The sequence below is a fragment of the Micromys minutus genome (genome assembly GCF_963924665.1).
Source record: "Micromys minutus genome assembly, chromosome: 1".
Taxonomy (NCBI): domain Eukaryota; kingdom Metazoa; phylum Chordata; class Mammalia; order Rodentia; family Muridae; genus Micromys; species Micromys minutus.
The window spans coordinates 74,627,399-74,655,174 of NC_137969.1; the positions used below are offsets into that span (position 1 = coordinate 74,627,399).

General features: G+C 47.0%; 1 protein-coding gene across 1 annotated transcript in view; it reads right to left on the minus strand.

Moving 5' to 3' along the window:
• The window catches only part of FAM78B (family with sequence similarity 78 member B), a gene marked incomplete at its 3' end in the record, with an annotated part of 78,490 nt that extends 52,277 nt beyond the window's left edge, over positions 1 to 26,213 (minus strand). The window contains exon 1 of the mRNA XM_080917756.1: positions 25,885 to 26,213. Within this exon, the coding sequence (XP_080773882.1) occupies positions 25,885 to 26,147 (263 nt within the window). The 5' untranslated portion in view covers positions 26,148 to 26,213. The remainder of the gene's footprint in view (positions 1 to 25,884) is intronic.
• Between the last annotated feature and the right edge of the window lie 1,563 nt (positions 26,214 to 27,776).

The window sequence follows — 27,776 nt, forward strand, 5'->3', positions numbered from 1 at the left end:
TGTGATTAAGAAAAGTAGATTTTTCTTGGGTCACTGTGCCAGGACATTCACTAATGCCACAACAACTCACAGGAAGCCCATGTTGAACATCTGTGAAGCCCCTTTCCATTCGGTTCATTTGGTTTTAGATAATCTCTTTTCATTAAAATGTAAATTCCTAAAAGGTATGGATTATTGGAAGCTTTACTCACCACTGCCTTGGGATTTTCCAGAATAGTGCATGACATATGGCATCCACTCAAAAAATATTTGTAGAATGAATTAATAATTGGTCTTATTTATAGTCCTTGAGTCCTTTCAAAAAAAAAATTCTAACCCTTTTCATCTTCTACATGACAGTCCCTGAAACAACGTGAGACAGCTGTCACCCTTAAGTCATCTCCTTCCTTAACAAAACATTTAGAGTTCCTTAAATATTATGTGAAGAAAATCCAGATCCTTTGCCTTATTGGAGCTTCCGAATCACAGAGAGCAGGGGGACAGTGGGAATTTTTCTTAAATCCAATACTCTCATTCTGAGAGAAGAAAATAGAGGGCTATCTGATATAATAGCTGCATTAGGAGGAGCCTGGGCTGTTTGGGAGATTAAGACTTATACTGCCCTGATTGGGGCAATATATGAAATAGCCCAGATAAGCTCCACGATGCAGAAAATCAAATTTAAGATCAATGGATTTACAATCTTGGATGTTCATGAGAGTAGCAGAATTCTTTAATACAGTTCATATCAAACCACTAGAGATTCAGATGCAGTCAGGTGTGTGTGTGTGTGTGTGTAGACTTTGTGCATGCTTACCACATGCCCCCACCCCAGCACATACCCAAGAACATGTTCTATGAACCACACTAGACTTTCAGAATGCTGAGTTGAAAAAGAAAAATCTCTACACATTTGGCACTTACATTCCACAATCCCACAGAATGACCATAATGGTATAATGATGTCAGAAAAAACAGAAGTCCTCAAGTCAAATGTTTCCTGGCAGAGGTGGCAGCATTTGAGCAACAAGCAGATGACTTTGCTTAGGATGATGTCCTGGCTAGTCTTACGATAACTTGACAGGAGCTAAACTTATCGTGAAGGAGGGAACCTCAACTGAGAAAATGCCTCCCTAAGATCCAGCCATAGGGCATTTTAATTAGTGACTTGACAGGGGAGGGCTCAGCCCATTGAGGGTGGTGCCAGCTCTGGACTGGTGATGCTGGGAGCTATAAGAAAGCAGGCTGAGCAAAGAAAGCCCTTGGGAGCAAGCCAGTAAGCAACACCCCTTTGTGGCCTCTGCATTAGTTCCTGCCTCCAGGTTCCAGTCCTGTTTGAGTTCCTGTCCTGGCTTCCTTCAATCATAAACTATAATGTGAAAGTGTAAGTCAAATAAACCCTTCCCTCTCCAACTTGCTTTTGGTCATAGTGTTTCACTGTAGCAATAGAGAACCTAACTAGTTTGGTTGTGAATAGCTATTATTTGCATGTATCTGGTGTGTGGCTGGCAGAGGAGGCTGCAGGCTGGCCTTAACCAGTGTGGAGAATCCCAGAGGCTTCACTTGCTGTAGACACTAGGGCTGTGCTGCCCCATAAGTAGCAAAGGATGGTCGTTAAGAAAGAGTGCTGAAGGAAGACCTTTATGAGGGTCTTCCATTTCTGTTACATCCTCATAAAATATCAAGTTAAACTGCTCTATTCTGAGGGTGGGAGAAGGAGGGTGCTCTCTCTTAGATAGGAGTCTTAACCACTGCCAGGAGCCATACTACTGACACATTCTGGTGGGGCAGGACTATTTATAAGAACCTCTCTGGTTAGTGGGGAAGTTATGAACACGTCTGTGGTCACAGTGTGGACATTCCATGAGCAGAAACACCACTCTCTCCCTCTAAGACCTCCAACATGCAAGTTGCATGTTGGTTCTTTCCCACAGCCTGATCCACTGTCAACTCAGGGCTCTTAAGTGTCGCCACTCTGCTGGAGAAAGCAGGGTCACTTGCTAGGGAAGAGCCACCTCTAGCATGACAGTCACTTAAGTGGACGTAGATTGGACAGGGAAGGTGAATATGCAAATCAAACTGCAGACATCATCAAGGACTAGAAATGGTGATTATAAATCTCAGAAGCCAGACAGCAGCTGTAAGGGCTCAGGGCTTTTAGGGAAAACAGCAGTTGGGGCCACTAATAAATCTGAAACTTGTCTTCTTAACTAAGCCAGAAGACAATGGAGCCACCATCTACACAGGGAGGGCTGATGGTACTTAGCTCCAAGGGACCTCTGGCTTTGTACCCTTAGCTGATGCTCAGTTGTCAAGGCATGCATCAGATAGTGTAAGAGCAAGCCGTGAAATAATGATTAATCAATGTATGTAGAGGGCCTCTCAGAAAATGGTTAATGATAAAACACAACCAAGGAGCTGCACAAAGCAGGACTGGTACTCAACCTAATCCCTGGGCTTCTGCTTAACTGTACTATGGAGCGGAAAGGCCTTGAAGTCCACACAATAGTTTTATATAATTATCTTCAATTTTAAAACAATCCTGTGAGGGACGTGTTAGTACCATGTATCCATTTATTATTTTTTTTTTCCTGATTAAGTGACCATGGCTTAGAGGAATCACAGGCAACTAAGAGTCTACCTGTAAGCAAAAGTGGCTGAATTAGAGGGACAATAAATGTCTACAACACGTGTGTCCGTTCGATGGTCAGGCCTGCTCCCCGGACACCACAGGCCAGTGAGGAGGTGAACACCCACCAGGATGGCCTACTCGGGGTCAAAGGCTAGGACCTGAGGACATCTGTCTGCGAGGGACACAGGTCTGATGATCTCTTGCGGGAGACACAGTCAACATGCAGTTGGGTCACAGGGAGACAAACAAACATTGGGAGCACTCTGGTGGTTTGGGAACATGAACATCATGTTTTAGGCTATGTATGGAGGAGCAAGACATACCTCCCTGAGGTTCTAGTCACCCAGTTCATCCAACCACAGTGTTGCTTCCACACGATTAGATAGACTCTGTTTAAGGGGGAGATGATTAACACTACTTTTAATTATTTACTATGTCTGAGAGCTGGGCTCACAACAGCTATGTAACAAGCATTTTTCTAATTATCGAATGCAGGATCTTTAGTCCCACTTTACACGGCAGAAATGTTCCAGCGTGGAGTGTTATGGTGGTGTGTGTACGTCCAGCCAAAGCGTGGAAAACAGACACACAGGGCAGCTACGTGGATGCACAATCTACGACAACTTGCACTGTCCTCTGTGTACGCCTGATGGGCACAGCTTTTCACACCAGGCCCATGCACTCTGAAGGAGGGCTGATGCTCTTCGGATATGGGAGGAAGGGAGGAGACAGGTGGGCAAGGGTTTGTCATGAAAAGTTGCCCTGTTCTCTACATGTCCCAACAGGGCAGGTCAACAGTGACAGGTCCTGGATTTCCTTGTCCTGAGTAGAGTTTCTCAAAAGCTCAGTATGGGTTTGAGAATGACCAGCTCTGCTCTGACCTAAGTCATGTCTGTACAGAAGAGGTAAGTTGCCTTGTGTGGGTGTACAGCTTGTGGGTCACTGTGCGATGAATAGAAACATAAATAGGGAGGGGCTAGACTTCACTTAAAGCAAGTTCCTGTGTTCTGAACAGCTTAGGTCTATTGGAGTGGTGCAGCACCTGGCTAGAAGAACAGGGTTAACCTTATGATCTACCAAGTAAGATAGGTCTGGGAAGATGGGTGGACAAAGGGATTAGCTGTGAAAATGATCATGTTTGTGGCCTGGATCTGGCTCCAGAATTCCAATCTGGATAGCAGCACATGGCTCCTTGGTTCAGGAGACCTCCTAGAAGAGCTGTGGTTTGGGTGATGGCATAGTGCTTTATGAGGGTATAGATCCCCAGGAATGTATGTCCAGGGCGTGAACTTTGGAGTCAGATCACTGATTCAAGATGCAGCTCTTGAAAGCTGAGAAGTCTTAGGCAAACTGAGTGTGTGTGTTTGCGTATGCGTGCGCACGTTCCTGCATGCATAAGGTGTATGTTTGTGTGTGTATTCATGTGTGTATTGGTCCTTTGCCCAACACAGCACACAGAGCACTTCTGGACTTTGTGGAAGGCCCAAAGGATGGAACGGGAACAGTGTTCTCAGGAGCTGAAGCATAGATGGGCCACAGCCTGCCCATGACCTTCGATAAAAACCAAAAGGCTGCAGCCTCATCAAGCGTAATCAAGGCAGCCTGAACAGTGGACAAACATTACAGGGGAAACCCTTGGCTCAAATGAGAGGTTCCAGAAACCATCATCCTTCTCAAAGGATGAAAGAAGAAATGGCACATGCCACAAAACTCAAGATTGCCTGACAGCCAGCAAGTTGAGAGAGAGGAGAGAGAAAGAGTAAAGGAAAGGGAGGGAGGAGAGGAAGGAGATGAGAGAGAGAGCATGACTTTTTAGATTCAGGCTCAGCCACTGAATGGGAGCAAACAGTAAGGGAGTAAGGGAGGGGTTTAGGAGTGGTCTAGTTCTCCCTATGAATGATCCTGATGTGGGTGTCACTGAAATGAAATCAACAGATGGCAATTAGTTTGTAGAAAATGAAAGCAACGGAAATCCAGAGTCACAGGAACCCTGAAACTGCTTCTAGGCAAGGGAGGCCTGTGAGCAAGAAATATTTCCCGAAAGGATCAGCCCAAGTCTGCTCCGCCTTCCTCTAAAGGTTCGAGGCAGGGACGGGGAGGAGGCTGTCTGTCTTCTTGATGGCGCAGGAAGGATCAGAGGGAGAAGGGGTGGGCGGGGAGTGGAGAAGACAGAGGTCTCCATTCATCTTAAACTGCTCTGTCCCTGATAGGCAGGGAGTGGGTGGCTGTTTATCTTTGAAATCTCAGCTATTTTCTTCAGTAAAGAGGTGTAAACTAACTTCCTTCAGGGCACAATCTTCAGTTGCTGCAGCAGGAAACATTAAAGGTATACAGTACAGAGGAGAGGTGTGCCATTCCTTCCAACAAGGCATCTTCTGGTCCTCATGGAACCTGACCCAGAGGTTTCTTTGAGAACTCATTCATCTTCCCCTTACAAAGGCAAACCCTCTCTTGTCCTTGTTCAAGAGGAATTTGGGGTTTCTTTGAAACCGAAGGAGTGGAGTGGAGTGTTGAGGAACTAGCCACATTTAAATTTGAAGGTGCACACCTGCTCTAATACCCACCCCTTTGTATCTTAGACAGTAAGGGTTAATTTTAACCATCAACTTGATGAGATTTAGAATTATCATGGAAACAAACCTCTGGTCATTCTGTGACCAGGTTAACAGAGGTGGGAGGAACTACCTTAAAAGTGGGTGTCGCCATCCATAGACTAGGGTCCTGGACTGATGATTCCTCCAAGAGCTGATCAGCAGCCTTGGGCGCTGTCTCTGTGTTGTCTAGTTTTTAAATCCACTTCACATAAGCTAGAGTCATCAGAGAAGAGGGAACTTCAACTGAGAAAATGTTCCCAGTAGACTGGCTTATGAGGCATTTTCTTGATTAATGATTGATGTGGGAGGGCCCAGCCCTCTGTGGGTGGTCCTTGGTTGTAAAAAAAAGCAGGCTGAGGAACCCAAGCCACTAGCAGCATCTTCCATGGCCTCTGCCTTAGTTTCTACCTCCAGGTTCCCACTTGGAGTTCATGCCCTGTCCTCCCCAAGGCTGGGTCACGTAAGCTAAACTGCCTTAGGCCATGACCTTTATCACAGCAATAGGAAGAAAACTAGGAGCCTCTGCTTCCTTATTAGATGCAAATGTGACCAGTTATCTCAAGCTCCAGCTCCACAGTCTTCCCACCAGGATAGAATGTGAGCACAACAAACCCTTCCTTAGTTTCTTTTCTCAGGTATTTTGCTACATCAACAAGAAAAGTAACTAAAACATAAACTCTGTCAAAGGAGGCTGGTAGGAGGTTGGGACAAATCCTCTCAAATCAGAGACATCCACAGCAGTCTTTGTAGTCAGCCATTGAACTACTCTCTGATACACAGAGACTCAGGAAGTCATGATGCAGAAACCACCACCTTTGCTTCAGCTTCCTCCCACCTCCATTAAATCTGCTCCAAATATATTTATACAATTTGGAGGGTGCCCTAACACAACTTAGAGTGGGTGTGTGTGTGATTTTATATTGAGAAAGCTTTGTTGTCTCATGCCACTGTCACTGACCCAGCCTCCCAGAGTATGCCTAGCATCTTCCACCCAAGCATTCTGCAAGCTGATGGCCAAGGCTGAGGAACCGGGAAGAGGGTTTCTTGGCTGGCTGACAGCTGGGACACAGGCCTGTCTGGAGGAGCCGTTCACCTGCCTGTGTGGTGTGGGGAGGAGGGAAAGACACGATTCAGACATTTTCCCAAAGTCCCTGGTACCTGCTTTATGACTCTAAGATAGGCCACGGTGCATTCTCTTAGCTAAGGTCAGCAAAATGTCCAGTCTTGGAAGTTCTACAGACTCAAAGACAAGCTCAAGTCAGACACATTCTTGGCTTCAGCAGAGCTCACTCACGCAAGCTTTCTGAAGGAGAGGTGACTAATGCTTTCCTCTCGTTGGCTGCATGTTAAGCAGGTATTCACATTCAGAACCCGAAGGCCCGTGGGATGATAATGTAGACAAGCTGTGGGCAGTGAGTCAGAGACACTCCTTCAGTCTTTTGTCTGCTCTCCACACCCATGTTGTGGACAAATCATAGACCGTCTCAGAGCCTCAGTTTCTTCTTGGGCAATACAAATGATACATTCTCTGCCCTTTTCATACAGCTACTAGGAGGAGCAAAAGGAAGGCAGTGAAGCAAATCACACTACTATGTACACAGGACCTAGATGAAGGATAAATATAAGCACAGCTTGGTTGGTTCAGCATCTTCCCAGAGGACAATGCAGGGGGTTTGGGGCCTTAGAGCCTACTCTGACCACCATTTCTTACAAAGGCTTTTGACCCCAAGAAGTAATTTCTGTTCCTCATACAACATTTTTATGGTACTTAAGAACATCATGGATTACATTTATCCGTCTCTGAGTTAAGCCTAAAGATTCCCATTTCTACCCATCCTTCACCATACTTAGAACAGTGGTTAATATGAATCTTAAAGGCAGTTGATCAAACAAAAAATCAAGACCAACTAATGGGCTATTTAGGATGATGCACTTCTCTGTGAATCAAGAGGGATGGAAAGTAATTTACTCTTACTTCCTGGTATTAGAAGACTCTTAACCAGCAACAAGTCAAGCAGCGCTTTGAGGGCGGGGCTTCATTACACCAAAAGTAAAGGTTTGAAGTTAATGGGGCAAGGGGCTGGAGCCTATAAAGTTTCCAAGGCGGTTTAGATAGAAAATTAGAGAATACACACCGGGTCAGGGTATACATTACACTAATGCTCAAATTCAATCCCCAGAAGGCATCAGAATAGCAAATACTAGGAGACATCTCAGCCAAGCTCTTGGCCAGTGCTTCTCACCCTTCCTAATCCTGCTGACCGTTAGTACAGTTCCTCATGCTGTGATGATCCCCAACTGTAAAGTTCTTTTCGTTGCTACTTCATAACTGTAATTTTCTACTGTTGTGTATTGGAAGGTAATTATCTGATAGGCAAGGTACCTGATATGCGACCCCTGTGAAAGGGGTGTTTGACCCTCAACAAAGGGAGTGGCCACTTGCTGAACATCTGAATGGACTCCACTCTGAGCCATACTAAGTTATACTAAGTTATACTAAGAGTTATACTAAGCAGTACTTGCTGCCTGCTTCAGACCTTTGGTCTTCTCTGTCTGTACTCAGGCGCATTTGGCCACTTTTGTCTTTTTTCAAGGTTTGTTCGATTTCTCGTCGGTCTGATTCCAAGGTCCCCAAAACCACCCGGGACACACATAAAAGCTATTGGGGTTCCCAGAATTCTGAGCTCATTACCCTAGAGCTTGAAGTTAATTCTTGCCTGGCTGGAGTTCAGGAGAGACCACGGTCTAAGAGGAGATGATCAAAAAGAGCCTCAGCCCTGGAAAGATGCTGAGCAGGAAAGAAGGCTTAGCACAGTAGCCGCTCTGGACCCAGGGAAACCTGCTAGACATTAGGACAGGAAAGGCTGATATGGAAGATAGTCTTAGAGTTGCCAACTGCAAGAAAGAACTCTCCTATTGGCATGCTGTGGTTCACCGTGCCAAGATAATAACTTCTAGGCAGGATTAGTGAACAGGAGGGACAGTAGAGTCCTTCCAGGGCTGCAGATGGCTTAGCCTGGAGCTTCTGAACCAAGTGAGAAACACAAGAACAGTGCCAGGAACTGTCAAGATTCTGACTGCAGGAGGTTGGATGCAAAGGCAATGTATGGTGTGTCAAGGTCTTCATGGGTCTATTGGATTGCTTCGCTTAGAATGAACTTCACTGATGGAAAGCCCATGGTAGATGTGTCTGGTATTAAGTACACCTAGGTAATTCCAAACCAACTGGAGGACTCGTACCATGAACCATATAACAGATATTCAATAAATGTCTATGTATTCTTTGGTGGGGAGGATATGGGAGATTATTTGTTTAAGCATGAACTTATTAATAGAACTCATTAATGGCTATAGCACTGAAGAAAATGATACCCCTTGGTATCCAACTTTTCTCTAAAAATCACATCTACAGTGTATCTGGTACTGTTTAAAGCACTTTATAAATGTTAACCCATTAAATATTGCCAACAAGTTCATGACCATCATGACCACACCAACAAGTGGGAACATCACTATCCTTTCTTCTAGGTGGGGAAGCAGATAGAGACGTTGGTAGGTGGTTGGGGGCAGGATTCAAACGTACTTACTAAGATTCCCTGGACCATGCTTTCTATATGTTGTCTCTTATGAAAGGAGAGTCAAGGGTAATGAATTCTTGGCTGTTGGCTTCTGGATCTTGTGATTCTCTTCATTGAGTCACACCCTTCTGATAAGTTAGATCTCCAACGTCAACAGAAGCAGATCTTCAGCAATATGTTCTACCTACTGGGAAACCTCTGAGGGACACACAGGATGCTGTGAGGGTCCCAGAGAGCTAAAAACGTAAGGAACTCAATGCTTTGACATACTTCTTAGTGTTTGGTTTGTTGCTGAATTGTCAATACCTTTTGTACAGTTTCAATTTGGGAAGAGTGTTTGCAGTGATTTTGTTTGAAATGTCCCAACTATTTGTGGTTTATGGTTTTGTCAAATCTTACTTACATTTGATATTTACTTTTTTTTTTTTAAAGATAAACACCTGTATGCTTGGCGATCAGGTGTTCTTTTAGAATTCTTTGCATTAAGAGCTTGGGTAAGTTACTTGATCTTTCCAAAGTCCTCATTTCTTTACCTATGGAATAGAGGTAATATGAATTTGAATGAACTGTATATGAGTTCAAATTTGTGTAAACACTTAGCATCTCATGCCCATTTTCTTCTCTCTTCCCCTCCTTGTCTTCCTCCCCTACCTCCTTCTCAATCCTCTTTCTCCCCCCCCCATCCTCCTCTGCCTTCCCCCTCTCCTCCTTGCTTGTTATTAAGTATCAGTTATCTGTAATAGATAAACAGGGAGGTGAGTAGAAGTCAGCTCAGATTTTTTTTTAAAGAAACCAAGCAGAAGGAGACAACCCATTCTGTGTCTCTGAATCAAGAGGCACAGGCAAAAATGAAAATAGGGCCTGAGATCCTTTCTCTCTATACAAATAATTGTCTATTAGGCTGGGCCATTCCTATAAACTTGCATTCCATAATAGAGAAAAGTTTCTAAGAGAAATGTTAAGCAAAAATAAAAACGAGATTGACTGAATTAAAATATTTGGAAACACAGACTTTTAAAAGAAGCCCCATCATTTGCAGACCTCTCAGTTTTTCTGAGTGACCTTGGGCAGCCCTCCTTTCTTCGTTTTAATAGGTTACCCAGGCAATAGAGGAATTTCACTGAAGTCTCCAGTCCTTTAGCTTCTGAAAATCACAGCCCGTCCCAACCCCCAGGCAATAACTATTTGAGGGAACAATCAGCTTGGAATTAGATAGGGAATGTCAGTGCTTCCTAACCCTGTAAACTGTCTGCTGAGTTCTGCTTGCTGAACCCCAGTTTGCCCATGTGTGCTATGGAGAAGGATAATTTCATATCCAATTTCTACCTCTCTACAACCCGTGGGTGCTCCACAGAAGCAACACATGGCAGTATCTCTACCTGACTTGGTTACAGCCTGGCCTTTTAGCTTGTTTCTTTGCTTGTCTGTTCATTTGCTTATGACAGTATAGGTTTATAGGGCTCCAGCCAACCTGAGATGGCTGCATCGCAGAATAACCCATCACAGGGGTCCTGTGCTCTGCTCCCCCATCCAGAATCAGACCATCAAGAGCCAGGCTGACTTCAGGCATATGTGTCTCCTCAGGAGTCCCTGGTTGTATCTTCCAAATGGCAGGCATTTTGCCTCCTGGTCCTATTTTCTATCTCCACCCTGTACCCTCCTCTGCTGGTCTTTCTCAGAGCCATCTGGAAGAGAAGGAAGCAGACAAGCTCCCTGCCTGCCAGAAGCCAAACGCCAGTGCAAAATGAGCCCTTGGGGCAAGGCCAGAGAACAGGTGCAGTAAAACTTGGAGCCAGCTGCTTGTTTCTCTCTGCAGCAGGAAGATACTGAGGATTGCTGGACCCCAGGAGAGCCTGGAGGCATCTTAGGAATCTTTCTAGAAGAATGTTAGCCTGTTGCAGTGCTGTGCATTGCTGTGCTGTGCACCCTCACCAAACATGCCTAGGTTCCAGTGTGTGAGTCCATTGTGCATATTTCGTGTATAAGTGTTCTACAGGATATTTTATGTATTATATGTGTCTGTAGTGTACATTGCAATATTGTGTGAAATGTAAGAGCTGCATATGGATGAAGGAACCAACCACTCAAGTGTCATGCCAATGAAAACACCAAATAAACATTGAACAGTGAAGAATCTTCTGGCTTGTCATAGTAGTTTGGGCCTTAGAATGCATACAGTTGGGTGACAGAGATCACTGTCACTCATCAGAGTCCTTTGTAATACCTCAGAAAAACTAGATCTCCAGAGGCTTCAACATGACATTGATTGTGTCAAGTGAACAGCACTGGTGATTGCTGGGTCCCTTTGACCTTGGCCTTAATCAGAGGACTCCTGGTACCTTGGCTCTCATCTCAATTCCTAATACAGAATGCCTAGAAACAGTACTTCTTCTAAAAGAGTGCTGCCTCAACACAAAGTTACTTGAAAATTACTCAACCCAGAAAGAGTAATCACAAAAAGCTAACTCCTGTCCATAACAGAGTGATGAAGGACTTAGTAAACAAACCATGATAAACTAAACTTCTTGGAAAAATCTCCTCATTATAATTTCTTCTTAATGCATGGCCAACTTTGCAAAATAAACTTCTTGGAGTCCAAAATGAAGCAAGCAAGCAAACAAACACAGCAACTGAAAAACTCAAGACATAAGAAGACAGCCTGAAAAAAAAAAAGTCCTATATAGCTAAAAACTGAAAAACAGAGCAGTCACAAACACTTCAGAGGACAGAGACACTTCACAAGACCTTCTCTGTGACTGGCAGTCCATGCAGATAGAATCATCTAGAAGTGCAACATTTTCAAGGTACAATGATCTAGAACACAGAACATCTATGCAACCTTTGTCCAACGACTACCGAAGCAAACGTCTACAGAAGCTATTCAGACAATGTGGAAGGTGGATGATGTAATCCAGACCCAAGGCTATGATCTAGTATGGATCCTGTAGTATGGGAGCTCCAGTTTAACCAGCAAGATTACACTAGAATATCTTCCAGTGTATACGCTTATGTAAGAAGGCAGAAAAACATTACAGGAAACTTTCTGTTTATTTGCTTGTGATTCTGGGATGTATATAATTCTGGCTGCCAATGTAAGTGACCCACCATTTCAGGAAATAGCAGACACATATGCTTATACATATAAAATAAAAGTTAATCATTTTTATGTTATTACAAACATTTGTAAAGTCTCTGAGCACCCACACGGGTTTTTCTCTCAAGGCACAGACCTGGACACAGTTGCATTTGGATTTGAGAGCACAACCACTCTTGCCTAACTGCTGACAGTGTGTCCACATCTGGAGATGCCCCACTATGAATTCACTTCAGATTCCACATGGAGTCTTCTTCTTCTTCTCCTCTTCCCCTTCCTCTTCCTTCCTCCCTTCTTCCTTCCTCCTTCCCTTCTTCCTTCCTTCATCCTTCCTTTTTCCTTCCCTTTTCCTCCCTTCTTCCTTCCTCCCTCCTTCCTCCCTTCTTCTTCTCCTCTCCACCTCCTCTTTTTCCTTTGCATCATAAGAACCTGCTTTTAATATCTAGAGACTTCTGATAGTTACCAAGAAGAAGGGATGCAAACCATGTTCTTCAACTTCTTCCCTACCACTCTTTGCCAGGAATTTGTTTTAAAAAAAAAAATGGTTCTTGAAGCTAACAGACTTGTTCCCCACTCCCTGTACTGCTTTCTCCTTGGATCCCAAACCCTTCCTATTCCGAGTCTCAACTCCATCATCCAATACATAGGATCCAGAGCTACAGTTTCATAGGTACGTTTCTTAAAAGATCATTTAGGAGAGGGCTTTCTTCTGGAAAGTAGCTGCCCACCAAGGCTCAGCAGTTCACGGGCTCCCGGAAGGATGAGAGATCCTACTTTTAGGGGGTATGGTGATGCGGCTCCAGTTGTGCCCTCCTCTGCATTTGTCTCTTAGCTTCAGGTAGGTGAGCCCAAGGGAGGATGTTATTGATTAATTAAAGGTCAGAGGGTCCAGGAGACCCAGCAAGTGAGACCTACTGGTCTAAAAGGATGATGGGCTGGAAGTGGAGGAAGTAGTCAACTAGAAGTTGCAGAAGACACAATGACAGGTCAAGCAGATCTTGACCAAAGCAAGTGGCAGCCTTTAGCAAATACTAACAAGTCATAGGTTACCCAGACATCAAGGCATCTTGGAATTACAGGACCTGCAAGGACCATGCCACACGGGTGGTGATAACGGGGGCCTAAGTTACCGTGCATTTCTGAGGCTGCATCCTCCTTCAGCAAGGCAGAAACTGGGTCTTAGTGCAGTCCTTGAGAATAGAATTAAGGTTGGAATAGGGTCGAGTCAGGGGAGGCTGAGCACCTGCCATTGCCCTGGATTTCTAGAGTCCCCCTGAGACATGGCCTGGAAAGTTACAAGTGATGGTTCTGGAGTTGTGACACGCTGCTGGGAAGTCTACACTTTCCCCTGACAGTGTTCTTCCATCCTCACCTAAGTCTTAAGAAGACCAAAGCACAGCTGAATGGCCTGGACCCGTTCTCTGCAGCCCCTCTCCTTTGGAGGAAGCAGACACAGCACTATCAGATCCCTATGCTAAACCCCCTTAACACAAAAAGAAAATGGCAAAAAGCAAATGGACAAAACCCGACTAAAAGCCACAACAGAGACAAGAGTCCCCAGGCTGCTAGGATATTCCTCTCAGACGTCCCCCATCTGTTCTGTTCTTCAGGGCCTCCCAGCTGAGCCCTGCCATCAGGGGAGGGCCCTTGCCCCCCTTACAATCTGTCATCTTTGACACCACTTGGATCTTGTTTCTTTTGAAGCTGCCAGGGGACATGAGGATACCATGCCTGTCTGTGGGCAGGAAGCCAAGAGGACCATGCCTGCCATCAGCACCTGGGCTGGGTGGGGTAGGTCTGAAAGAGCTGGAGAACCGGGGTTCTGAATTGCTGGGGACCCCAGCTAAATCCTGGTTTCTCCCTAAGTCCAGCCTCTCTTGGCTGCTAGGGCCTCATATTTCCTGCCATCTGTGATGGGTGTCTCTGGGGAGACCCTCTCCTTTCTAGTTTGCTAATCACTATGTACAGACACTGGCAATAGCCTGGTCCCCCCACTCCTGGCAATTGTGCAGACATCCCTTGGGCTGATCTGAGTTCCCTTCTGTGCTGCCAAGGGATTCGACTCCTGGGTTCTGTTTGCTTCCTCTCTGATACAGGTGATCATTTCTGCCAGCAGACTTGGGACTCTCAGCAAACAAGGGTGTGCATATGTGTATAAAATTAGAAGGGAAACCTCCCTGTTTACTGATTTTTAAACTAAAAGGCTTGGTATGTCTCCATTCATGACCCACAGGGTAAGGCAGTAGAGAGGCCCGGGGATGCAAATATTAGCAATGGCATCAGGTAGACCTGGGTCTGAATCTTGGATCTATCAGTGACTCATGTGCACATTCTCACACTGCCCTTCTTGGGTTCCAGTGTGCACCTCTGTAAATTGTGCCCCATGATATCCTATGCTAACAGCTGGTGAGGGAAAGAGGATTCTGTCGAACCACCCTTTTCATTTTTTTCTAGCTGTTTCACCATTTGTCCACCTAACCTTGCTGTGAACAAGAGCTGGCTGGGGGCAGCTGCTGGTGAGGGAGCTGGAAGGGAAGGCATACTGACTCAGGAGCTCATGCCCTTGCTTGGATCTCTTCCTAAGACCTTAGTCTCATTAGCATCAGATCCTGACCAGCTGAATGAACTAGGCAGCTGGGAGGTGAGAGCCCTAGGCATACCCAATTTGGTTCAAACCTTTTGTTTCCCGTTTCCTCATCAAGGACAAAAGCAAGCAATCAGACAATGTCCTGAACAGTCAACATGCATTCACCCATGTAACCAACCATCCATCCATCCATCCGTCCGTCCGTCCGTCCGTCCGTCCGTCCGTCCATCCATCCATCCATCCATCCATCCAGCCATCCATCCATCCATCCATCCATCTATCCATCCAGCCATCCATCCATCCATCCACCAACCCATAAATTTGTTTATCCAACTCCTCTAAGACAGCCCATCACAGTCATTAGAATTAGTTCTGTTTCTTAGTTGCCTAATGCTAGACATGCCACCAGAGCCTTTATTCCTATCTCACTGTTTTATTCTGGTGAAAGCAAGGGCAGTTTCCACTTCAGAGGCACTGCACATAAAGCATTTGGCACTATTTAAGAGTTCAACAAATAGCTTCATATTAATTTAATTAAGTTGGTTAAGTTGTTTATGGCTGCAAAGGGAAACATGCTAAGTAGATACCTGTCAATCACTCAGAGTGGACAGGTGTCCATATAAAAGACTGACCCCCTTATCCAAAGACCAAGAAAACATCTTCACCAGGAACTCTGAGGCTTAGTTTGGTAGCACAAATTCTCTCATCTTCTCTAAACAATGTGATGATGGTTCATGAAAATTTGTTAGATTTGAGTCATTTAAAACAATCAGTTTCTTGATTTGATGTTCTTGCCACTTTGGAATGGCGGCTCTCGGTGTGACTCTCATGGTTAAGAAAAGAATGAGCAAGCCCGAAAACACTTCCTCTCTGAACCAGCATTTCTGATTCCCTCCTCACATATTCCAGTTCCTGACACCCCACCCCCATGGTGAGGGCAAGGCAAGATCTAATTTACCTGTTTCGGGTACCTTTCAGCCTTGCCAAAGCCTGTTTCCTGCACCCCTCCTCCCCTGGCATCCCTGGCCTGTCTGCCCCTCTAGGAGGTCGCTGTGACTGTTGAGGATTGTCCATTTACTGTTTCCCATTAGCCAGGCCTCTGGTGGCCATTGAGTGCCTTGGCCTGACCCAGGCTCACCAGTCAGCTAGAAAAACAGCAGCCCCAGGAGTTTCAGCCAGTGGATGCTCCGGAGACAGGACTGACAGTCACCCCACTCATGGACATTACACCACATCAGAAAGCCTTATTTACTTTGTTTTAACTGGACAGTCTGAAACTTCTCTTTGCATTTGTTGAACACATTTGGATGTTCCTGTCTTTCCCTCTCTGGCCTTCAGAGATGTCCCTAAACATGCTCAGAACGAATGACATGCATATGTATCCTGAGGATAGTCTTCCCTAAGCCTAACTCCTGTGTACCTGTGGGGATGCCAGGGAGGGTGCAGGGAACAGGCTTTGGCAAGACTGGAAGCTACCAGAAACAGGTAAATTAGATCTTGCCTTGCCCTCTGCCATGGGGATGGGGGTGGGGTGTCAGGTGTTGGAACATATAGCAGGACACTGAAGAAGGGAGTGGGGGATCACAAACCTGGCCTAATCCTATCAGCCCTTCCCAAGTTGACATGGAACACATTATTTAATTTCTTTGAGCCTCTGCTTGTGTCTCAAAAATAGGGAGTAACTGTTGTCCTAAATCTGTTTCACCATTTTTGTAAGATTAATCATGAGACATCTGCTTACAGAGAAACAAAATTGTGAAAAAAAAATTCACAATTGGAAAGAGAGAATAATATTAAAAATTAGTTTAAGATATAATGACTTTATATGTTGGTTTCTGCCTTCTCTAAAATGAAACACCAGTGACTTTCTTGGGTAGGAACAGCATGGCTGTGTCCCCAGCTCCTTACATGGGGTACCATGATGTACAAGTGATACTGTCACCAAGAGAGGGCTCTGTGAGGGGCAGGTGGCCTTGAGGAAGTGGCCAAGCTTCATGGATCAGCTTCAGGAATTCAAAACAGGGTCCCAAACACTTTGCTTCCTACAGCACAGCTGAAAGGTAACTTGGTGGGGAGGGCTGTTAGGCAGCTGCCATGTCCGGGTCCTCTCAAAGGTCTAAATGACTTTCTGCCCAGGGAGGCCAGAGAGCTACAAACGAAACTTCTCCTTTCAGGCTTACGTGGAGTCACTGACTGGTAGGACTAACTGATAAGCTCTATAACAATCAAGCTAACTTGTCCACACCACACCACAGTTTGGAATGCCTTTACACAGCTTTTTTTTTTTTTTTTTCCTTTTATAATTTATTTTATGTGAGTACACTGTCACTGTCTTCAGACACACCAGAAGAGGGCATCGGATCCCATTACAGATGGTTGTGATCCACCATGTGGTTGCTGGGAATTGAACTCAGGACCTCTGGGAGAGCAGCAGCCAGTGCTGTTAACTGCTGAGCCATCTCCCCAGCCCTCTGCACAGCTTTCATTTCAGTTGATTCCTAGATTCAGTTGACTCTAGACATGATTGCTCATGTATGTACAAGCAGACTAGACACTGAATTTTGAAGACCCAGCCAAAGGTCTCAGAGCTGGCACTGGGACCCAGGTCTTCTCTCTGTGCTGGAGAGCCAGCAGCTAGATTTTAAACTGGCATGGTGAATCGTTCCAAATGGTGTGTCTCCCAGAACTTAATTAGAAGCAGGGTCCACCCACCGGGACTGGTCTGATAGGCTTTAATGAAAGGAACAGCACATGAATTGCAGGAGGCAGAAACATGTCTGAGTGTCTAAGGGTAGAGTCACTAGAAAGCATCCCCAGTTAGCCACAGGGTCATAGGGGAACCGCAGGAGCCCAGAAACCTGCCACCCAGCCAGTGCGGGGTGTTGTGGATGGCTGGAGATGGTGCCTTTATTCCCAGAAACCATGAGTATGGATGAAGCTCATTCCTACTCTGTGTTCCCGCCCTGCTACAAAGATGTGTTCTCACTGCTCATCACAACTGGTTCTCTGTGAGGGAGGGAGGGAGGGAGGGATGGAGACTCTAAGAGGTTTGCTTCCAAGTTCTCTGAACTCAGTTCCAAAGCACCGAGGAAATTCACAAATCAGTGAAAAACAACAAGACTGTGTTTATTATTTTTATTTAGCAGAGCAAGTCTGGAAAACCTCCTTCCCGGAAGGCAAAGTGGTCCATTAGAAACGGAGGGGCCTGGAAACAAACAGGCTGTCTATCTGGCTGAGCCTCTTTCTGGCTATAAGACTTTAGGCAGGTTGCTAAGCCCCCCTGAACCCTGTACTAGGAACCCCTCCCTTGCTGGGTAAGGTTTCCACAAGGCCACATAAATAAGGAGGGGACTCAGTATTGCGGCGCACACAAGCCTCTAACGGTAGAACATGTTTTATGTTTATGGTGTTTGCTATTTATGTCCCGTCTCAAGCAAAGCCACCCCGATTTTCCAGACATTCTCCCACACATGTCAACACCTGTTTTGTGCTGAAGCACCTTGTCAACTATGGAGCCAGTCCTTAAACATCCTATTACTTTGAATCTGCAGAAAGGAGAGGCAATGTGGCCCCACGATACCTCTGTGGGAGCTTACCTCACATTGTGGGTATCTTTGATGTTGGGAGTTCCGGCTCCAGCCCCACCCTTCCAGACACCCTTAGCTCTGGGAGAGCTCTGCCACTCAGGAGTATTCACCTGGATGTGCGTCTGCTTATTTCCTATTTTTTTTTTTCTCTTCTTAAAGGAATTCCTAACAATAGACTTTGAAACTGTAGCCACTTCCTGCAGTGTTAACAGAAACAATGGTTTCTGTCATCCCTGGCAACTTGAATGCACAAGAAGGACTCTGGGAGAACCGGAACCTGGGACCTCCCCCCAAAACATCATGTACTCCTGATGCCTAGTGGAAGGTTATTTGTATCCTGTAGTCCAGTGACCTCAAATTATCCTCTCCCTGCTCCCCCCTTCTCGCCATGCCCAAGCGGCCACAGTCTAGCACCCAGGCACAAAGCACATCTTGTTTCCTTCCTTCTACCTCTAACCATGTGTTACACTCTCGGTCCCTTTAGGAGTTGTGCTTTATCTCTAGGGAGCTTAATGCTTTGCTGATAAAACCGGTTAATCCTCTGCAGCTCCTCTTTTGCAGAGATGGAAGAGATTAGAGGAAAAGGGTTAGGCCATCTCCCCTTCAAGGGCACTCAGGACACGCAGCAAGGAATTGAATCTTGTTTCCCAACTGATGCTCTCTCTAGACTAGGGTCCCCTGTGTTTCCTGAGCCTCCCTATAGTAACAGAAAGAGATCATGGGTAATGGTCCAGCAGTCCAGACTCACTAGATCCTTTGAAGAAATGGCAAATGCTGAAAGAAGGTGTGCCTATCAGTGAAGGCAACCTCCCAAACAACCCTGCACATACAGCAGCATAGAATCTGAAATAAAAAGGTGAGCGCTATCTTAGGGGAGCACCGCTCAACCAGGCAAGACGTTCACGTCTCCATCCTTCTAAATCCTGGGATTTACAGAATCAAGGGTTCAGGCGGAACAATTGCTACAGGGTTCCTACTCTTTTGGGTAGATACAAAGTATCATTTTACAGCAGGTGGGTGAGATGAGAATTAGGCTTCTGAATTGATGGACAGGACCCGGCTGAGATAGAGGAAGTGAAAGACACAAGCCAGATGCCAAGAAGCAAACCTTGCCGCAAAGTCCAGGGGAGCAAAACGGAGCTCAGGGCAGTTAGAATGTGTGGCAGTGCCAAGCAGTCGCCAGGGTGTCAGTTCTGCGGATGATGCCAAGTGTTCACATGAAAAGCTAATTTCTGTTGAAGGGCATGCTGGTGATTGAAAGTGATAAAAATGTCTCATGTATTTAATAATGTCACATGTTTCCTGGACATCTTCTATGGTCCAGGCAGTGGTCACAGAGGATACAACAGATCTGATATCTACTATCATGACACATGTAGGAAGTTAGTGAACCACAGCACTCCCCTGGCTGTATAGGAACAGGGCATTCTGGAAGAGCAGAGTTCCACTGTAACTGTAAAGTCAATGATGACCTCTGAGGAGCAGTTGAGACTTGCATGATGAACAGGAATTAGATAGAACTGGTTAGGCAGGAGGAGCATTTCAGACACCAGCTGGGTAAAGCCAGTTCCAACGAAGACCTGGGGGACAGTTGACATGACTTAGAAACAGAAATCCAGAGTGAAGAGTGTTTTATGCATTTTATACCACCTGTAATGAGAAGTCACTAGAAAGTCCCAGCAGGAAAGGGACCACACCCGTGCTTGGGATAAATCCATCTGCCTGTTCTGTGGGAGAGTCTGGAAGGAAGAGCAAGGATGGAGCTGGTAACTACGTGTGGAATATGGCTGTGTCCCAGACATGGGTCAATAGGTCTGAGGATAGACCGGATGAGTGGAGGAAAGTTGTAAATGATACTGAGATGTTTGGGCTTGTGTAACTCAGGGTAAGGAGGTACTCTAGTCAGCCGGGGAAGGACTGTGGCTGGAGAAATGTTTCAGTGGAGAGCAAACATTTCAGAGAAGCTGGGGTGTGGCAAAGTGCTATAATCCTACAGTGAGGGAGGTCAAAGCAGGAGGTCAGATTAGGAGGATTGTCACGAATTCCAGGCCAGCTCGAGCCTCATACTAAGCGCCAGACCATGTAGGGATACATAGTACAATCTTTCTCCAATGATTAAACACCACCACCACCAAAAGAAATAATCAGAAAATGGCTTAAGAATAGACACCTTAAGCCAGAGAGAACTTTCCAGCAGTCAAGCAGAACTGAATAATAAACACATGTACCTGGCTGCAGATGAGAGAGAGAGAGAGAGAGAGAGAGAGAGAGAGAGAGAGAGAGAGAGAGAGAGAGAGAGAGCTCATTTGCTGCTATTGGGGTGGATGGAGTTACTCAGAGGAAGTGTAGAACGAGAAGGGAAACACGTACGTTGAGTGATATAAAGTAAGCTTTGGAGGTAAGACAGAGGTAGGAACAGCAGGAAAGGGTACGAGAGCTAAAAGATGAGAGTAGTTAGTCAGGTCATTAAGCTGTCAGTCAATCGTGGTCCATTGAAACCGGGAGCACCTCTCATAGTCAGCTCCACTGGAGTTAGCAGCCTGGAGACATGTCCATCAACAGATGAATGGATACAGAAAGTGTGGTACATTTACACAATGGAGTACTACTCAGCTATTAGAAACAATGACTTTATACAATTTGTAGGCAAATGGATGGAACTAGAGACTATCATCCTGAGGGAGGTAACCCAGTCACAAAAGAACACTCATGGTATGCAGTCACTGATAAGCGGATACTAGCCCCAGAAAGCTCTGAATACCCAATACCCAAGAAACAACATAATGTTCACAGACGTTATGAAGCTCAAAAAGAAGGAAGGCCAAAATGGGAAGGCCTCAGTCCTTCTTAGAAAAGAGAACAAAACTCTCATGGGAGGAAATGCAAGGTCAAAAAGAGGAGCAGGGATTGAAGAAAAGATCACTCAGAAGCCACCTCACCTGGGGATCCATCACATATGCAGTCACTAAGTCCAAGCACTATAGCTGACTTAGTAACAGGAACCAGACAGAGTTGCCCCCTCAGGGACTATACTAGAGTCATATAGATACAGCTGAGCATGCTTACAGCTAACCATCAGTCTGAACTCCGGGACCCCAATGAGGTTGCTAAAGAAAGGACCTAAAGAGCTGAACGGGGTTGCAACCTCATGGGAAGAATAACATTATCAACCAATCAAACCATCCAAAACTCCCATGGAGTAAAACACTAACCTTTGTGCACACATTGAGAGACCTATTGATTCAGTTGTGTATGTAGCTGAAGATAGCAGTGTCTGGCATCAATGTGAGAAGAGGCTTTTGTTCCAGGGAGGGCATGTTTCCCCAATGTAGGGGAATGGCAAGGTAATGGGCTGGAGAGGGTGATCAGGAGGGAGTGCACCTTTGTGAAGGCAAATGGAGGGGGAGGGGGAATGGGAGCAGGGTGGGGTACATCTCAAATGTAAATACAGAGTATCTAATAATAATAAAAAAGAGAAACTAGCTACAAAGAACCTCCAAACAAACAAAACAACAACAAAACCTGAAAGGGAGTAGGTTCCTCAATAGGAGGAGAGCAGCTAGGAGGAGGGTGACTGGGTCTCAGAGGTGGGGGGCTAGTCTGGCTAGATGTTCAAGAGCCACCACACTGAAGGAGCAGGGAGCTAGGGAGGGACTCTCTTGAAAGTGAGGAGTAAGATAGGACTTACTAAATTTCACCTAAGCCTAAGTTCTCCAGATGGGTGGGTCTGAGCCCATCATGGAAGAATCCCTCTACAGCCTGAGAAGACTACTCGCAAGAGAGGCTGTACAGAAAAGCTGTCTAGCCGCAACCTTCCCCCCTGGGTTTAGCTTCACCCTACTCACTCCTGGCAAGTAAGCTCCATTCCTGTTCAGGCTTCACCCCGGACATCTCTTGGGTGTTGTGCTAAGCATTCAGGGTTGTTCTTCTGCCTCGATGGCATGAAGAAGATACAGAGAGACTCCTAACACCCTGTGGTCGTGAAAAGCTGACCTTAACTTTTCCTTTTATAGACTGTCATGCGATGTTTCCCATCTATCTATCTGTCAGACTTCAGTTACAGTTCTCTGTGTGTAATCCGCCATAGTCTAAGTCTCCGGCCCTTCCTAGTGTCCTCTGTGGTGCTTGTAAACCTGGACACTTGGGAAATCTATGTTCATTGAAGGATGACTGGGAAACCAATGGCTCTGCTTGCTGGAAGAGGAACACTTTGAGCACTTTGCTGAAGACCACATTAACCAGATCCATCAGACCCAAGTTAGGAATAAACAAGTCATGGCTTGTATTTGCTAGCCGGATTCCTCATAGCCACTTGGTGAAGTACCAAGTCACTTGAGTTCAAGTTCAAATTACATCATCATGGCCACCAACCATTTGAAATATTCCTTTAGAAAACTATCCCTTGAAAACGGAAATTTAATCTACCTTGAGATTCTGTCCCACTCCAGTCAGAATGGCTATGATCAAGAAAAAAAAAATGACAATAAATGCGGGCAGGAGGTGGGGTTATTCAGTGTTAATAGTGTAAACCTAATATATCCACTATGGAAATCAGTATGGAGGTATATCTAGAAAGACTTAGAACAACCACACCACACCACGCCCTACCAAAAACTACCATATCACTCCAAGGCATATATACCGGAAGGATTCTATATCCGGCTGCAGAGACATCTATACGTCACGTTGCTGCATCATTTACAACAAGAAGCAAATGGAACTAGCCAGAAGTCCGTCAACAGTATGATGGAGAAGGAAAACATGCCACATATAACCTCTGAAATTTTACTTACCCATAAAAGAAATAAAATTATAAAATCTATGAGAAAATAGATGGAGTCACAAAGTATATTAAATTAAGGTGACCTGGACCCAGAAAGACAAAAAAAAAAATCAACTCTCCCAAACTTTTACACACACACACACACACACACACACACACACACACTGTCTCATATGCTGACTCACTTCCAGTGTCTGTAAGTTTGTAAAGGAGTGTGTATAAGAGAGTGGGTACAAATTCTGAAACTACGCAGGAGACCATGAGAGAGGAACAAGGGCTGCTGAGAAAGAGGTGAGTGGTCTAAAGGTCACATGTAACAGGAAAGCAGAAAGGAGGCTACTGGGGTTGAAGGGCACAGGAAGGAAAGGGGACTAAGGGTGGGGGTGTGGTGAAGCAAACATTTTGTTTGAAAAATGCCATAATAAAACCTCATTCTATATATGCTAATATAAAAGCCCACTCTCCTCCACTCCAGGAAACTCAACATATAAACCACAAAGACATGCTCTCTTTCAATCCTGAAACCAGCAGCTTCTTGGTGTTTTAGATGTGGATTTAGTCTTGTACAGTTCTTTCCCAAATATTGAGAAGTCGCCCTCCTAACCCAAACCTCACGGCACCATGCTTCTGTGAGAGTGCACAGGAGTGAACATCCAGGCTGCAGTGTCTGCCGCTCACCATAGTGGCTTCAGCAGTCTAGAAACCGATAGACTGCGGTGACTTCTATGCATCATTACTTCCCATTAAAAAGTTTATGTTGGCTAAGTTTTCAGGGCATAAATAGTCTGTAGAAACTGGTTCAGTAAAACCTGGGCTCCAAAGTAGCTCTGAACACATAGCAATGATTACAGTCACAAAGAGAGAGAGAGAGAGAGAGAGAGAGAGAGAGAGAGAGAGAGAGAGATCGACTCTGGATACAGATCTATAATAATACAATTTATGATTTCTTGGGGACTATTCTTGCTTCCCTTCACCAACAACAGAGGAACCAGCAATCTTGAAATATTGAAAGTAGCAGTTAAATCAAACAAACTCAAGTGCAAGAACTCAGCAAGGTATATCAGGAGAATATGTTAGGAATTCATGCCTGCAAAAATTGGTTCAAAGGTGGACACACCCTCCCCTAGAGACAAGTTCCATTATCATGTCTGTGTATAGCTCAACCCGACTACTCTGGCATAAAATATTTTATATTTTATGGAAGGAATATATATGCCTTGTATTTACTGATTTACAAAAGACTTGAGGCCGCAGATGGCTCCCTCCTGTAGTCATGAGAAATATGGGTGGGGTGCCGCTTCTGCCCACTGCCCCCCAGGCTTCCTTTACTAGGGGCGTCAGGCTTTGTGACTGTTCGAGCAAGGTTAAGCAACCCCCCTCCCCCAGGCTGCCCCATCATGAAACATATGCCCTTCCCCTGCCAGGCTTTCTTACTCGGCTGGAAAGAATGAGTTTCAAAAGGCCCCAAATAAACGAACAAGCAAACAGTTCTAACACACATATTCAAGTCAAACCACTCTTTTCAGGTTGTGTCTTTTTAGATGGCATGATTCACCCAAAATAATATGTCCCCCATTTCTCTCATTTCCAGAAAGACAAGAGCACAGTGTGCACAGGCATATTGCAAAGCAGGGTTTGTTCTTCTTCATCACTAACCATCTTTACCAACCCCCCCCCCCCCCCAGTTTTTATGCTTAAAGAGCAAAGTGCAAACTCTGGGAGGAACAGGGAACAAAACACTCTATCAAAATTCCTCTTAGCACCTATGACTAGTGTTAACTTACATGCTCCCAGAGTGCAAGAAAAAAGCCCGAGAACTGCAGCTAAAAAGATGGTTTGACCTTTTAAAATGAGAACTCCCCCATCCCATATCCATATTAAATAGGTAAATCTTGGGAGTGCCACAGTTTTAGATTAAGAAATAAAATGAGGTTGAATTTCCAGAAAAGGGGTTTCCCTATAGGCTACAAGCTAATTAGGGTGTTCTAGACTGACACTGTAATAGTAAGTAGAACGCAGGCCCCAATCTAGCCAAGCATAGTGGCCAAGTACACGGAGTGTAGTTCCGGAAAGGGACGGGAGAGCCCATGAAAATTTAGTAGATAAAAAAAGTCCAGAACATGACCTCTCAAAGCCTGTATGGTTCCAGGGCAGGATGTCCGCCCCTGGCGGCGGCAGAGCCCTGGAGATCTAGGTGCACCGCAGCTGCCAAACCCTCAGCGCGCACTAACCGGCGCTGCTGAAGGAAGTTGGAGAGCTCCCAGCCAGCCGACTGAATAGGCGGTGGGCGCCTGGGAATCCTTTCCAGCGCCGCAATTAGGAAAGTTTGGAAAAGTAAAGACCCCAGACAGATGAAGGGACTCATCCTTTCCTCGAGCTTAAGAAACACCCCGTGCTACACCAGGCGGCCGCTAGCACAGGCCACCAGTTCCTCTTGGTCTGGGAGCATCCTGTGCCTTCCAGCTCCCCATCGCCCCAGAACTGGTCCCCAGTGCGCATAGCTAGAGTGGTGTTCTGCCAGGCTGGAGGTTCCAGGCAGGGATGCCCTTAGGCTCCCTGGTCTGGGGAGCGATGGCAGAGCCTCTAACTCCCATTCCTACACCTTCTCTTCCAACCCAGCTTGATTTTCTCCAAAAGGCGCACGACACAGCCCATGCGCCCCCGGCACTCCACTCCTCTCCCCAAACTTCCCGGGGAGACCCACAAATACAGACCGAGCCCCCAAACTCCCAGGACAATCGCCAGCAACCCCATCTTTGCCTCTTGAACCCTCCCAGTTGCGTTCTTCCTGCCCCTCACAATTCTCCTCGCCTCTCTGAGGAAGTCAGAAGCAAAGCACTAGAAAATGCCTTCGCGAGGAGCCTCCCGTCACCCGCCCTGTCACTGAAACAAAAGCGCAGGGAGGAGGGAGGTGGGTGGGGAGGCAGGAGGAAGGTTCGGAAAGAGATGGGGGCAACGGTAAGAAGGGACTGGGGAGGGGGTCGGAATGGAGAGTGGAGAAAGAGGCCAGGACCCCGCTCCCGCGCCGCGTGGCGTGGCCCGTCGCTTACATGCCCAGGTCGCTGTAGGTGTTGAAGAACTCCATCTGGTTGCAAGCCTGGATCCAGCCCACCACCCAGGTCTCGTGGCGGGGGATGGGGGGCATGACCACACGGGCCGAGGCTTTGAAGTAAGGGGTCTTGTAGCGCAGGACGATGGGCGAGGTCTCCTCGATGCGCGTGGGGCACTGGTCGATGGTGGCGCACACATCGTACACCACGATGTTCTCGCGCCGGATCCGCGCCTTGCAGGTGATGCTTTGGATACAGCCCATCCTGCCGCCCGGCGCCGGCGCGGCGCGGCGTGGGGCAGCGCGGGGGCCCAGCGCGGGCAGCCGCGGGCGCCCGTCACGCCGGCATGGCGACGCGCCGCTCGCTCCCGGTCCAGCTCAGCTAGCGCCTAAGAGCGAGGAGCCGCCGCCGCGGGGCATCCTCCGGGGAAGCCCCCTCCCCTTTCCGCGCGCTGGGTCGCGGCTGCCCCGACGCCCGCCCACGCCCGCCCCCTCGCTCCAGCAAGGGCGCGCGGAGCGTGCGCTCCTAGGAGGCGGCGGGCGCTCTCGCCGGCTCCCGCGCCCCGGCGGAGGGCAGGGAGGGGAGCGGCGCTGCGAGGAGTGGTGCCCACCCCGGGCCGGAGCCCCCCGCCCTTCGCCGGAGAGGAGGAGGCGGCGGCGGCTGCATGGAGCTGCGGGAGGGTGGCGGCAGCGGCGCCCGGTCTCTCTGTTTCAGCTGCCGCCGCCGCCGCTGCATGAACCTCTGCACCGCGGCTGCCCCCCGCGTGCAGCGCACCCAGCGGCGGGCGAGCGGGCGGCCCGAGCGGCAGGCGGAGGCAGGCGGCGGCGGCGGCAGAGACCGCGCTTCCTCCCGCCCCGCCCTGGAGCCGGACAGCGCCCACACTCCTGCGTCCGGCTGCGGGGGCGTGCGGGGGGCGCCAGGGGACCGTAGCCCCGGGCGGAGAGCCCAGCGGGCTAGGGCTACGGGAAACATGCTCCGCGGAAGAGACTGGCTGTACGCCATGAGTTTGTCCCTCTTCGGCTGCCGTCCGGGGGGGGGTTGTGTGTAAGGGTGGGGGTGTTTAAAGGGCCGCTAGCTCCCGGGCGGGGCCTGGCACGTGGGGTTGGGCGGGGCCCGGGACCCCGGTAGGTGTCGCCCCGCGGGTGATAGTGGGATGCAGAAGCGTGGACCCTGTTTCTTGGGGTGGGTGGGGCCGAGAGGGCGCGGCGGTGCAGAGTATAATGGGAACCCCAGTGGGGTGCGTTACGGGCTGCGGGAGGAGATATGGAGGGGTTGGAGAGTCAGCCTTCTCTGTGATGCCTCATTATTTGAGATGTAGTTTGTTAGAGTTGGGTGGGACCTTCTCTGCTGTCCTACTCGAGGAAGGCTGAAGTGTGAGCTCCAGCAGTGGCACTAAATAGATTTACTACCTCGTCGACTGACCCGCGGTTTTCTCTAGTCTAGTAGAAGCTTTTTTTTTTTTTTTTCCCACAAAATTACCTAAAATGTCAGTGTTTGTCAAGGAACGAGCTCTCAGCCTACCCACGGCCTGCTTTCATATACTCTTCCCCCCCACCCCATAACCTCTGAAAATACTTAAAACAACACACAGTGGGGGGAGATAGAAGCTCCTTGAGAAACACCACCTTTTGACTGTCTTGCATCCTTAGGCAAGTTAGTGAAACCATCTAGTTAGACCCAAACACACTTAGCTACCCTCCCAGTGTTACCTAAGGCCTGTTATGTATAAGCAAAAGTTCAGCACTTTATGGAACCCAGGAGAATTACAAAGTCAAGGTGCCAATTTGTAGGAAACCATCTGCGCAATAGAAAGCTGGGAATCTTAAGGATCTTTTCTTGTCTTTGCTTCTCTGGAAGGTTCTTAGTGACCAAGCACATAGTCATTTCCTACC